The sequence below is a fragment of the Saxophila tyrrhenica genome (assembly GCF_035928015.1).
Source record: "Saxophila tyrrhenica strain CCFEE 5935 chromosome Unknown scaffold_5, whole genome shotgun sequence".
In the NCBI taxonomy this organism is placed as follows: Eukaryota; Fungi; Ascomycota; class Dothideomycetes; order Mycosphaerellales; family Extremaceae; genus Saxophila; species Saxophila tyrrhenica.
Genome location: NW_027041737.1, coordinates 815,131 through 827,986, shown reverse-complemented (window position 1 = coordinate 827,986; position 12,856 = coordinate 815,131). Strand labels below are relative to the sequence as shown.

Genomic DNA, 12,856 nt, shown 5'->3' with positions numbered 1-12,856 from the left:
ACATGGATATTATGCTACCAAGCTGGTATAACGCGATCGTTATTGCGTGTGCTTCTCCTGGCGAAGTGGGCGAGGAGGAGCCGCCGCCCGGCCTCTCGCCGCCGGCCTTGGAGTATTCGACGTAGACGTCCTATTCGAAATCGCATACGCCGCCTTCTGAGCCCGCCTAATCTCATCCACCTTTCCACCCGCCAGCGGTATATCCTCCCACATCCGATCCCAGACCCCTGGCGCTCGACTGCGATCCTTGACCTGCGCCCGACTGACCCAATATCTACCCATTACCGCTCTCACCAGCCATCCCGTCCACCCAGCGTTCTGATGATCTATCCGTGCCCCGCTGGGTATATGTTCCAAGTTCGTCAAACGCAGTGAACTATAGGGCAACCTCCTGAGATCGCCCAAACGCACAGTCTTCGTCTTTGGCCAGGGTTTAAACCACATCGTCTTAATCTGCACATGCGTTTCTGCCGGCGCTCCCGCAGCCCACGACAGCAAATCCTGTCTCGTCCTCCGCGCCGACGTGGGCAGAATGACGTTGATGTGGTTGACAAACCCGCCGAACGCGCCTGATGCGAGTAACGGGACGCAGGCGAGGGCGGAGACGGTGGGGAGCATCCACCAGGGAGCGTTGGTGTCAAAGATGGCGGACGGGAGGACGTAGAAGGCGCCGTACATGAAGGCGCCGATGCAGGCGATGCGGATGAAGCCCATGGAGACTACGGCGACGGCGCCAGAGTTGAAGATGTTGAGGTTTTCGGGGTAGGTGTACTTTGTCTTATCTTGAGCGGCTGTTCTGTGTCAGCCATGCGGTTGCAGAGGCGGTTGACAGGCTACCTACGACGCTTCCGAACAGAGGGCGTGTTGGTGCTTTGGCATCGCCATAGAGTCGCTGCTCGGAAGGCATATGGGGGACCCCGTCCTGCCGCTGGTGGTAGTCGGGTGGTCCATGATCTCAGCTTCGAACTCGTGGTAGATAGTTGTACTCGTGTGCATTGCCCGAAGGCTCGCAGCGGGAACATTACATCTTCAATGCGGTTCGCAAACTGGTGGCCGCGGTGGAAGTGTTGCAGCTCATATCCGCTAGTTTGCCTAGCGCGCGGGCCATCCCGTAGCATGTGAAGCTTCAAGCATAGATCTCAAAGTGAGCTTCAAGGTAAGTCGCGACCTCACCGATATCACCACATCTCCTCACTCAACTAGTAGACCAACATCATGTCTCTAATCCGTGCTCGTAATGGCGCCGACGCACCTCCAACCCGCGCAGCCGACTTCGCTCAAGACCCTCAGAAAACTTCCACCAAGGGCAAGGTACCGACAGGATATGCACAGGAAATCGCCATCTCGGAGCAGAGCTTTCGAAATCTTCACCGAGATGTCCAGTCGCAGTCGCGAGCCGGCAAGAAAAGGAAGCGAGAGACCAAAGGCGACAGTGGGACGGTATATGGCGCATCATCTTACAAAGGACCTTGGGCGAAGTATGAAGAGCGAAGGATTGACAGTGATAGCGGGGAGGAGGTGGAGGTGGAGATAGAAGAGGGAGACGAGAGCGGGGAGGACGAGGTCGTGCAATATGAAGAGGATGCGATCGTGCCGGTACCCGCGAAGGGAACGTTGGCAGGCACCGGCTATGCGGAGACTGGCGCTGAGAAGGAGACAAGTGTATTTGAAGGAACCCAACAACACGACTACCAGGGACGGACGTACATGCATGTACCGCAAGACCTGGATATCGACCTTACGAGCGACTTTGAGAACCTGAGCCTGAAGTGCTACTACCCCAAGAAGCAAGTCCACTCCTTCACGCCACACTTCAGCGGCAAGCCAGCGCACGAGAAGAGCATCACAGGACTCAAGTTCTTCCCATCTTCAGGCCACCTCCTACTATCCTCAGCAGCAGACGGCAAAGTCAAGCTCTGGGACGTCTACCACGACCGCGAACTCCTCCGCTCCTACACCGGCCACACCAAATCAGTCGTCGATATCGATTTCACTCCGGACGGCACAAAGTTTCTCTCCGCCAGCTACGACCGCCAGATCAAAGTCTGGGACACCGAGACTGGAGCCTGTCTAGGCCGCTACAGCAGCGGCAGCACCCCCCATGTCGTGCGCTGGCAGCCCGACGACCGCAGCGGGAAAGAATTCCTAGCCGGCATGCACGACAACAAAATCGTGCAATTCGACACACGCATCGAGCCCGGCGCATCAGGTGACAAAAAGAACCCGGTCCAGGAATACGACCACCATCTCGGCCCCGTCAACACCATAACCTTCTGCGACGAGAACCGCCGCTTCATCACCACCTCCGACGACAAGAGTTTGCGAGCCTGGGAATACAACATCCCTGTCCCCATCAAATTCATCGCCGAGCCGCACATGTTCCCCCTCACCTCCTCCGCCGTGCACCCGACCAAACCCGCCATTTTACTGCAGAGCGCGGATAACACGATCCAAGTCTACAACACCGGCGAGAAGATCCGGCAGAACCGCAAAAAGGACTTCCGCGGGCATAATACAGCTGGGTATAGAGTAGGATTGGACGTGAGCCCCGACGGTGGAATCGTGGTGAGCGGGGATTCGGCTGGGTATTTGTGTGCGTGGGATTGGAAGACGTGTAAGCTGTGGCATAAGCTGAAGGCCGGGGAGAACGGGAAGGCGGTCGTGGCGGTGGGGTGGCATCCGAGGGAGAGCAGTAAGGTGGTTACCGGGGATTTGGAGGGGTGTGTCAAATATTGGGATTAAATGGTGAGGTACTTACGACTACCAATTTACTTTCTGCATCTCATGTGTATCGTTGCCCTCCGATCCTAATTTAGTATGGACTGAGTACCCAGTTGACATTCACCTCCGGCGTCTCGGAGGAGAAGACATGCTGCTCCTTGAACACTCAAGTAGTCGAGTCGCCTGCATCTCAAACGGCTGGCGGGTTTATCTTTCCCAAGTGGATACGGATAACTGTTAGACAAAACTTCCGTTCCATGAGTATCATTATGCCAGCCGAGAAGGCCAGACAAGTACACCCGTCAAAGCAGCGATGCGTAATATTCCCTGGGTTTACTCGAGTTGCACTGCTGTCCGTGTTTGCAAAGACGTCGAGATCTGTCATGCGGACGCCGTGCGATGGCTGACACCCGAGCAAGGCCTCGTGCGTGCTCCTGACGGATGGACTTACGCCAGAAGAGCTCCGCGTCTAGACCAGTTCGATCGTCTGATACTGCCAGTTGTTTTCGATCCACTGGGTGGTGCTCTCCGGTGCCGGTGGTTGGAATTCCATCTCGAACATTCCGAGTCTTTCATACGCGCCTTCAGACGTCGGCTCTATGATCAAACCCGATACATGTGTTTTAGATGCGTCGTGCATTTGGTCCGTGGCTCGATGCAGAGCAAGGAGTGCAACAAGAGACCCTTGCGCCCTGTCATGAAGCTCCTCGGCTTCGAAGTAACCAGCTATAGCATCAACGTCAGGCGGCCCAAGCCGCGGCAGAGTTCCCATACGCGCCCTTCCGTCAGTGTAGCGGATGCACACATCCTGCCAAAAGCGTGAAGTACGAGTCTCGCCACACCGTTCCAGGCGATCCCAGTATACGGCGCCCGGCCTAGGAAATTCATCGTCGCTGGATGGTTCGAATTGCGACAACGGTAACGTCCAATCCACGACAGTCAGACGTCCAGAAACGACTTCGCCATATGGGTTGTTCGCGTTTCGTAGTTGGACTGAATGTGCAAGCAAGCGCAAGTCGTGGCGCAACTGTTTGTGTCTAGTGGAAGCCACCGGCTCAAAAGGTATCCCACAAGGCCATTGCCCCAGTTCATAGCTGCCAGTGGCCCAGGACCACGATGGCCTTCGTTTGTCTTTTTGCGAGGTGGTGCCCCTCTCGACCCTCCAGACCAACCCTTGCGCTATGTTGACGCTCCATAGTCCAGCTAGAAAATGTCCACCGAGAACGCCGTGCAGGCCCTGACATATCCCTGAAAGAGCAGGCAGCTTGTCGGACTGGTATGTGAGCCTTCGCGAGGTGTACCGTTGGACCATTTTATAGTATTCGTCGAGAAGGTTGTCGTCGTCGTGGAGAGCGGTAGTATGGTGACCTCTCGCCGGGAGCTGGAAGACTTGACTTATGTGCTCATAGCGATCGAACAAGTGCCGATCTGGGATATGAGATGTTCCATCTGCAGCATCATAGCAATGGTTGCATGCCAGTAGATCTGCTCCGGTCCGTAGTACAGATGGCGAGATGATAATATTAGTTCTTGTAACGCCCATCCGCGCCTATTGAGGGGACCAAGGCGGAAAAGCGTTGAGAGATCATGCTTACTAGTCCACGGTAACCCAACGTTGAGCTGTCCTTCGTCTCTAGACTCAGGGCACCGTAACGGTATCGAGCGCAGTCTGGGGACGTGGCTGTTCTTCCGCAGAATACCACTTGTGCTATGTTTGCTTGCCATGGCGAAAATGGTGAGCTTCGCGTTGAGGTAGACCGAGCCCATGGCTCTAGCGTCTCTGGCCCAGTCCTCTCTGTTGTCTTGAATGATGCATAGACTGTCGATCCACAAATATCGAAATCCAAGCCGCTTTGCAATCGTGATGGCATCCTGAAAGTTCGCGGGTAGTGAGCTGTAAGGCAAAGCGACGTGATACTCATTACTGTTGGACAGAGTGAGTGGCTGCCACGAAGCAATCGATGATTCGGTACCCCAGCTATGGCTCAGAGCAACATACGGGGCACATAGGCTGTTCGTAACTGCAATGCGAGCTTCTTGCTGCGTGTTATCCGGGCCAAGGTCAATCACACCGGTTGGGAGTGGCATGTTGCCTTTCAGCTGGCACTCTGAGTGTCCTATCTCGCAACGCTTCAGCCATTCCTGAGCAATTGCGAGATTGGTATCCGAGCCAAGATCAAGATCCAATTCGAAGCGTCCTATCCCTGAGGTGTAGGCTTCTAAGGCTCCTCCTGAGCACAGGTTACGTATTAGCCGTACGATGCACGAGAGCACCACGCTAGGAGTAAAACTCACTTCGCTGCGTTGTGATACAGAGATCCAACTTCGTACGTTTCAGCCCTGCATTCTAGTAGAACGTGTCGTTGTTGGCCCGTACGAAGTGGACGTTGAGCAGATCGAAGGGTGTCCTATTCTCCTCGCTAGAATCGCTCCGAGCTAAGGTGACCCTGACAGCTGCGTTATCGGACTCTGCAACGGCATACAGAGAGCGAGACTCATGCAGCGACGGGTACTGGACTGCCGTTAGACCATTTGGCTCATCCTCAGTTGGTTGAGTGATGCTTGGGGTCATCGAGGCCCCTCGCCAATATGGTACGAGTTTTATACCTTCTAAGAACAGGCCACATAAGTCGCAACCCTGGTGAGCTGAGTTCCTAAGATCGCTGGCGGTTTTGTGGTGGTCATACTCAACTCGGTAACCACTTCCGTGATCTTTCGCCAAAGACAGAATAACTGCGGCCAAAGTAGTACAATGTGTGCAGCGTGCAGCTTTGGCAAGAGCATTGTTTGGATGAGGTCCGCAAGCATTGACCACCGCAACGCTCCCACGAGCAGGGAATTCAGTGGGATGATTCTTCAACCTTGAGGCCGTGTTGAGGCTTGTGCTGAATGCTTGGAAGCCAGCTGTGCGGTCACGTCGGTCCATAGGTACAGAGTCTCAGTCGAACAGAAACGCAAGTATAAATGACAATTTACATTCGCTTGATCCTTGATGCAAACAGAAACAGCTGTCGGGGATGCGAGATGAAAGTTTTTCTGCCCATCGCTTGTCGCAATAACCTCAGCTTTCTGGCGGGGCCGCAGCCAACATGGTGATTGTGACTACAGCCTTCTGCATCTGTTTAGCAAGCTGCAGGTGTGACTGAGGTGTAGGTACACGTACCTCCTCTGCACTATCATGACGCTGGGTATATGTGGTCACATCGTGGCAAGATAACGGTCAATGGAAGGGTTTTGACAGCATCAAAAGCGTCAATATGTGCATCTTAGTGCAAAACGGTGCTGTTGGCGTGACATGAAGTCGAGGGTCACGTGCATTCCATCATCACATGCCGGTTCCCTGCTTTCATGCAGGGTCCGAGCTCTGCCCTGGGGTTGTCGAGGGGTGAAACTGGGCAACAACGAAACAAAGGCGCCAGTGACGACGGCTGTCTCAGCCAACCACTGTAGCATGTAATCCGTCCATTGTCCTTCTAATCGTCTCGTCTTGTCTTCCTCAGTCCACCAGAGTGACACCAGTAACAACAACTTCAGCACTGCACCCCGCCGTAAGCAACACCAACAAACAAACCAGTAATCCAACCCAACAATGGCCGACACTACCACTACCCCGGAACCCGCCGTCGACACCTCCCCCATCGCCCCCTCCCTCGAACGCCGCAACTCCCTCGAAAAACACCTCCAACACCGCCCCGAAGAACAAGACCTCAAAGACCGACACATCCTCCTCGACACCACCGCCGCTCCGGCCCTGCAAGCCCGACAGCAAGAACTCGAGCGCCAGCGCATCACCGACAACCTCAAGAAAGGCTTGTCGAAGCGGCCGGAGAAGGAGGAGTTGATCGAGAAGAACATCTTGCCGGAGGGGACGGGGAGCGTGGCACCGGCGTTGCAGGAGCATCGGAAGGAGTTGGAGATGAGTATGCGGAGGGATAGCTTGGAGAAGAAAATTGAGGGGCGGCCGGGGAAGGAGGAATTGGTTAAGGAGGGGATTCTGAAGGGTGAGTTGACTCTACGGCTTGGGAAGTATATGCGTTTTGCTAATGTCTTGTGCAGAGAACGAGGAAGCTGTTGCGTAGTGGTAGGATGAGCTCTGTGACCGAGAGCTGAGAGGAGAGGCGAGGTGGCAATACCCAAAGAGACACGCGGAAAGCGGAAAAAGGCTACGGCGTGGATCTTTATGTGTCTTATGGCGTTAATGGTGACGACCACATTCTCTAATTGCTTAAATGACATGCAACGGCTACTTCTTCAAGTAGTACGCCAGATCAGCACCAGGCTCATACTCCAACTTCGTCCTTCCGTTGCCCATAAATCTGTCATCCACGTCAGCCTACCGTCTTAGTCCACAGAAAGGAGAACACTCACCTAAACCGATTCCTCGTCCGATACCTCACCTCAAAGTCCTCCGGCCTAATCTTCTCAATCATCTCCATATACCCCAACACACTCCCGGCCCACACAGCCGTCACCTTGCCATCCACGCGATGGTTCTTATACCAGCTCTGACATCCTCCACTCCACACCAGCGTCTGCATGATCTCGTCCGCGTACGCATTCAATTCCTCGACGACCTCGTCTTTCGGGGCGACGGACGCGATGTCTTCGGTAGCGATCTTGTTGATCCATTGGACCATGTACTCCGCGCTGAGGCCTAAACCGGCCATGAGTGAGCCGTGGCCGACGGGCGCGTTGGGGCCGGAGAACATGAAGTAGTTGGGGAAGTGTTGGCCTGCGCAGAGGGAGAGGTAGCTGGTAGGTTCGTCCTTCCACGCTTCAGCTAATGTGAGTCCGTCTCGTCCGATTAGAGGCCAGGGTGGGCGATGGTCGACCTGGAATCCCGTCGCGCAGACGATGGCGTCGACTTCGTAGAGCGTGCCGCCGCTTGTTCGAATACCCTTGGGTTCTATGCCTTCGATGCGCTCCATGACTAGGCTGACATTATCGCGAGTAAAGGCTTCGAGGTAGCCAGGGCCGGGTGTCGCTCGTCTACAGCCGACTTCGTAGTCTGGTGTGAGTTTGTTGGCTAGGTCCTCGTTGTCGCCGAGTTTGGCTCTCATCTGGTCTGCTGTAGCTTTCTTGCCTGCTATCTGTGATTTGCTGTCCTTAGTGAACATGTCAAACGCACGGTTGCTCTGCCCTTGGATCTCCTTGCGATACTGCTTCAACGCCTCTGGGTCTTCTCTGAATCTCCGTTTTTCCTCTTCGCTGTAATAGTACTGCACTTCCCCTCCGATCATACTCGACCCGAGTCCTGGCGTGATGTACGTTGGTCGTCTTATAAAGTTAGTAACATGCTCTGCAGTCTCCACGACCTTCGGCATGATCTGTATAGCACTCGAGCCATTGCCAATAACCGCTATCCTCTTCCCCGTCCAGTCAAAGGCCTTATCCCATACCGCCGAATGACACAAGTGCCCCTCAAAGCTCTGTATCCCCTGGATGTCTGGCCATCTCCATTCCGACAAGAACCCTACTGCGCTGACTAAGATATCGCACTCGTCATGTATCACCCCATCTTTATTCTTGACTTCCAACTTCCACCTCCCACTCCCTTCATCCCACTCAGCCTTCTGCACCTTATGCCCACACTTCGTCCCCCGATCTAAGCCCCACTTTTCAACCGTCCGCTTGAAGTACCGCCATATCTCCTCTCCACTCGCGTAGAAAGCACTCCAATCCGGGTTCGGCTCGAACGGAAACGTATAGATATGTGCAGGAACATCACACGCCACTCCCGGATAGGTATTGACCAGCCAAGTCCCGCCTAGGTCCTCGTGGGCTTCGTACATCACCAACTCGGACACAATGCCCTTGTTGATCAGGTCGTGCTCGTGGTGGATCTTGTAGGCTAGGTTCATGGCGGAGATGCCGGCGCCGATGGTTACGACGCGGAGTTTGCGGGTGGGGGTACGCATGGGTCTGCGGTAGAGGGGGATCCATGACGGAAGTAAGGGTTGGCCGTAGCGGGTTGGGGGGTCGGGGGTGGAACCGTTGGCGGAGTCGGGGGGGTTTTGGAGGTCGATTGTTGGGTCTTCGGCGAGCATGTCCGTGGAGGACGATGCGGGACCGAAGTTCATGTTGGCAGTAGAGGGAGGAGGACAAGATGGGAGGGGATATGTGTATGTTGTCTTTCTTTGCCGCAAGAGAAGAAGAGGAGAGTCAAATGAGTGTGGTGAGGTACTTACGATGTTGGAGAAACCATGCACATGCTATATGACGAGGCCCGAGGGCCTGTACTATTCTGCCGTGCATGGCATGAAGTAGATAACCGATGAGGGGAAGTGGTGATGCGCCGGAAATAAGGCAGCCATGGAGCTCCATCCTGGGCCTCCACGCGGTATGCAACCTCCTTCCGAATGTGATAGTGTGCGATTCATGCGTCAACATTATGGGAGTCGTCTAGGTAGATGTCGAGAGTGGTGGATGTTGGTGAATGAAGTCCGGCAGACGGCCATGGCGTTGATCTGCGGTTGCTGCATGTGACGAGACTTTGTTTTTCATGGCACGACACTTCATATTATAATACGACCATAAGACGCCCGACGTCGTTGCAGGCAAATATGTCGACTTCTCCGAAGCGCAAAAGCGAAGGTCCAGACAGCACCAAAGACACAGCCAAGCGAGCACGCGTGGAAGGCGACAGCGACAACGATAAGGCTGAGGAAATGCCCTTCACCACAACCACCAATGCCGCACCCGACTCTCAGATCGACCACAAGGCCGCAATCGCATATTGGTCCTCGACCGAACCCACCGTCAACGGTGTGCTCGGCGGCTACCCACAGGTCTCGCGCATAGACTTGCAGGGCAGCAGCAACTTTCTTGCGAAGCTACGACGACAATCGAAGCACTTCCCTCCTGGCAAGAAACTCGGGAGAGCAGTAGATTGCGGAGCGGGCATAGGCAGGGTCACGACGGGCTTCCTGGGCAAAGTGGCAGAAGTGGTGGACATCGTTGAGCCGGTTAAGAGCTTCACGGACGAGATCAAGGGCAAGGAGAACGTGGGCGAGGTCTACAACGTTGGGCTTGAAGAGTGGCATCCTCAGAAAGACGGCGTGGGACCGTACGACCTAATATGGAACCAGTGGTGTCTCGGGCAGCTGACGGACGCTCAGCTGGTGGAGTATCTGCAGCGATTACCTCCAGTGCTGAGTGAGGGTGGGTGGATTGTGGTCAAGGAGAATCTGAACAATCACCATCTGAATCAGGATGTGTTTGATGGGACGGACAGTAGTGTCACGAGGACGGATAAGAAGTTCAGGCAGTTGTTTGAAGAGGCGGGGATGAAGCTGGTGGCGACGGAGCAGCAGAGAGGGATGCCACAAGGACTGTATGCCGTGAGGGCGTATGCTTTGCAGCCGAAGGGGAAGAAGTGAGAAATACACCATACATATTGTGAGCATGCGGCAGGCGGGACTGGTCATCATTCGCGGGCCACAACGCGCTCCCAGGATCAGGATGCTTAACCCCTGAGCAAGTGTTCGGGCTGCACTCGCTAATTCCTGGCCTTCGCTATCATCGGCACAAGATCTCGGCATACCTGCGCTTCCCAAATGGCTAAGGACTGGACCTGTCGACACACAGTAGACGACATCCGCGCGTGGCCAAGTGAGCCGCAACATACTACAAGGACACCCGCTGTGAGCGAGGACAGAACCTCGAGAGAGATTTGATAACTGCTGCTCAGGCGTCACCAACGATGTCGGTATCAAAACCCTCGAGGACTTATGCGTAAAGAAGAGTAAGGCTAAGTCACTCTGCTTGAGCGCCGCATGCCTTGACGTCTTCCCAATTTCCTTCATCTCTAATTGTATTCGCTCACTCTCTGTCGTTTCGATCCGAGTGTCGGGGACGGAGACGATATCGCAATGATCGCAGGGGCATGACGTTGGCTCGGGACGCATTAATTCGTTCTAGGTCTGCGTTGTGCTTAGGAGAGCTTGAGCACCTGTCCACTTTCAACTCTCATGTATCGGGAAGTGCCTGGTGGTGTCGTCAAATGCTTCCGTCGTACTTAGACGTCTCCCATACCGTGGTGTGATCGAAGAAACCAGGGATGGGATCGTTTCACTCTTGAATGGCTCCAAGCCGCACACAACTGCAGGAATTGATATGTGTAGTCCCGCTCCCATTCAAGATATTGATTTTGCCTCTTCATCTTGATGTTTGCTGTTCTTGTGCTGTCGAAGGTGTCGTCGTTGTAGTTCGCCTCAACATGGGTGGTTGATTCGGCTTCTTCCGAAACGCACGGACAGATGGCCGAAAGTGGCAGCAGCGAAGAACAGGAGAACCAACCTCATCTTGACATCCAATGGAAGAATAATCACGATCTACGAATACTGAAGACATGGCGGCCGATGCTGGAGGAGTGGTCCACGCGAGCAATATACGGCCGCCCGCACCCACGGCAATACCACCGTCGGAGAAGCCAAAATCAATATGGACACGTCGGCTGATTATACTCGCCTTTTGGGCTGTTGTAGTCGCTTTCGGAGTGCCACACTGGATTCAAACCACTTCTATACATCGCTCGGATCTTCCTTTGGAGTCAATGAGTAGCTGGGCTGAGGGACAGGTGCGCGCCGTACCTCCAATGGCTCGGCTTGTGCTGATTCTTTTCGCAGGCCTGCAAGCTGGACTATCCGATATACGTTCGCTTGTTTTCTGATGATGACCGGGAACAAGCTACTAAGGTCGCAGCGGAAGTTCAGAACCTTCTAAGGGCTGACAATGACCTCTCATTGTATAATTTTTATGTTACGCAGGACGATTCCAACGCCACAATTGCTATGGACGCTCTCCACTCGGTACAGCATACGAGCTACGAAACTGTTGAACACAGGGAGCACCATCTCACAGTCAGCATCAAGGAAGATTTGAACGTGAAAGCTACGGAAGCTTCTCTATGGTCCTGGGTTCCGCTACTTGAGGTTCGCCACAGCCCTGGAAAGTCTGCAGATCCAGCGACACTGGCCCCGTTCATCTCACAAGAGATACGTAAGATATTTCGGGAGGAGCAAGGTACTATTTCTTCTATGGTAGATGAGACCGCGTTCACGACACACCGACCAGCAGGCCAGCTCTCACCTGAAGCACGGGCGACCTTGGACGGAAAAAAGACAAGAGCATTCAAGTATGCCTCTGACTACCACTTGACATTCTCAATGTTCACTTCCTCCGCCACTCCATCCTCGTGGGACATTGAGGGAGCGCTGGAAAATACCATCAATCCACTCATTGCCCGCTTTTCGTCCATCAGCAAATTCACCGTCGACACCCAGGTACAGCTCTATGCATCTTTCTCACCTTCCATCGCCGGGCCGCTATACGATGAGTCCACCCGAGAATGGCAGCTGCAAAGATCGGATCTGAGCGGCTTCATCAATGCCGCCGAGTGGCCACTCAGCCCCGGCATCGGCGCTGGACCTACCATCAACTTCGTGCTCTTCGTGCCTTCGAAGGACCAGAGTCCGTTGGTCATCGCAGAGACCGGCGGTAACAGCTGGCTCATTCCGCAATGGGGCGGCGTGCAAATCCTCAACCCTTCTGGAAAGCAACCTGAGAGGCTGTCCGCAAGCGACCTGGAACCCGTAATGCTCACCTTCGCCGATCAGCTCTCTTCGCTCCTCGGGCTGCCCTCATCTCCGCCCTCACTCGCCCTCCGCATATCAAGCCTCACCCGCGAAAGAGCAACCTCTATTATCATCTCAGCTTCGTCCACTCTTGGTGCACTGGCAAGACTCACACTCAAGCTGAAGTCGATCGCTATACCTGAGTCAGTCGCCAAGTCGGTGGACCAGACAATTCATCATCTGGATCAAGCTTGTCGGGGTCTGCAATCAGGACAGTATCACGAAGCGCTTGAGAACGCGAGGACTGCCGAAGAGGAGGCTGAGCAGGCGTTCTTCGAACCATCAATGGTTGGGCAAGTCTACTTCCCGGACGAGCACAAGGTCGCGGTGTATGTGCCTTTGCTTGGACCCATGGCAGTACCGCTGATCATGGCGTTGGCAAAGGAGCTGAGGGAGTTCATCAAGAAGCTACGGGAGAAGAGAAGTGGGAAGGCGAAAGACGAGTAATGTAGAACAGTGTAGTACTTGCTGTTCTATTTACGAGCTATGAAAAGATTCCC

General features: G+C 54.4%; 7 protein-coding genes across 7 annotated transcripts; 4 read left to right on the top strand and 3 right to left on the bottom strand.

Annotated features, from left to right (window-relative positions):
• Positions 1-39: 39 nt before the first annotated feature.
• LTR77_003714 (uncharacterized protein) lies at positions 40-885 on the bottom strand (the record flags this gene model as incomplete). Its single annotated transcript, XM_064800970.1, has 2 exons — positions 40-796; positions 842-885. 2 exons carry the CDS (start codon positions 883-885, stop codon positions 40-42), a joined length of 801 nt encoding a protein of 266 aa, XP_064660921.1.
• Positions 886-1,215: 330 nt separating this feature from the next.
• Positions 1,216-2,826, top strand: LTR77_003713 (uncharacterized protein; the record flags this gene model as incomplete). Its single annotated transcript, XM_064800969.1, has 2 exons — positions 1,216-2,720; positions 2,817-2,826. 2 exons carry the CDS (start codon positions 1,216-1,218, stop codon positions 2,824-2,826), a joined length of 1,515 nt encoding a protein of 504 aa, XP_064660920.1.
• Positions 2,827-3,190: 364 nt separating this feature from the next.
• LTR77_003712 (uncharacterized protein) lies at positions 3,191-4,809 on the bottom strand (the record flags this gene model as incomplete). Its single annotated transcript, XM_064800968.1, has 2 exons — positions 3,191-4,170; positions 4,317-4,809. 2 exons carry the CDS (start codon positions 4,807-4,809, stop codon positions 3,191-3,193), a joined length of 1,473 nt encoding a protein of 490 aa, XP_064660919.1.
• A 1,501-nt stretch (positions 4,810-6,310) lies between these two features.
• On the top strand, positions 6,311-6,800 carry LTR77_003711 (uncharacterized protein; the record flags this gene model as incomplete). Its single annotated transcript, XM_064800967.1, has 2 exons — positions 6,311-6,722; positions 6,778-6,800. The coding sequence occupies 2 exons, from the start codon at positions 6,311-6,313 to the stop codon at positions 6,798-6,800; spliced, it is 435 nt and encodes a 144-aa protein (XP_064660918.1).
• A 164-nt stretch (positions 6,801-6,964) lies between these two features.
• LTR77_003710 (uncharacterized protein) lies at positions 6,965-8,801 on the bottom strand (the record flags this gene model as incomplete). Its single annotated transcript, XM_064800966.1, has 2 exons — positions 6,965-7,037; positions 7,090-8,801. 2 exons carry the CDS (start codon positions 8,799-8,801, stop codon positions 6,965-6,967), a joined length of 1,785 nt encoding a protein of 594 aa, XP_064660917.1.
• A 483-nt stretch (positions 8,802-9,284) lies between these two features.
• On the top strand, positions 9,285-10,100 carry LTR77_003709 (uncharacterized protein; the record flags this gene model as incomplete). Its single annotated transcript, XM_064800965.1, has 1 exon — positions 9,285-10,100. The coding sequence occupies one exon, from the start codon at positions 9,285-9,287 to the stop codon at positions 10,098-10,100; it is 816 nt and encodes a 271-aa protein (XP_064660916.1).
• Positions 10,101-11,275: 1,175 nt separating this feature from the next.
• On the top strand, positions 11,276-12,803 carry GPI17 (GPI transamidase component; the record flags this gene model as incomplete). Its single annotated transcript, XM_064800964.1, has 2 exons — positions 11,276-11,299; positions 11,349-12,803. The coding sequence occupies 2 exons, from the start codon at positions 11,276-11,278 to the stop codon at positions 12,801-12,803; spliced, it is 1,479 nt and encodes a 492-aa protein (XP_064660915.1).
• Positions 12,804-12,856: the final 53 nt, after the last annotated feature.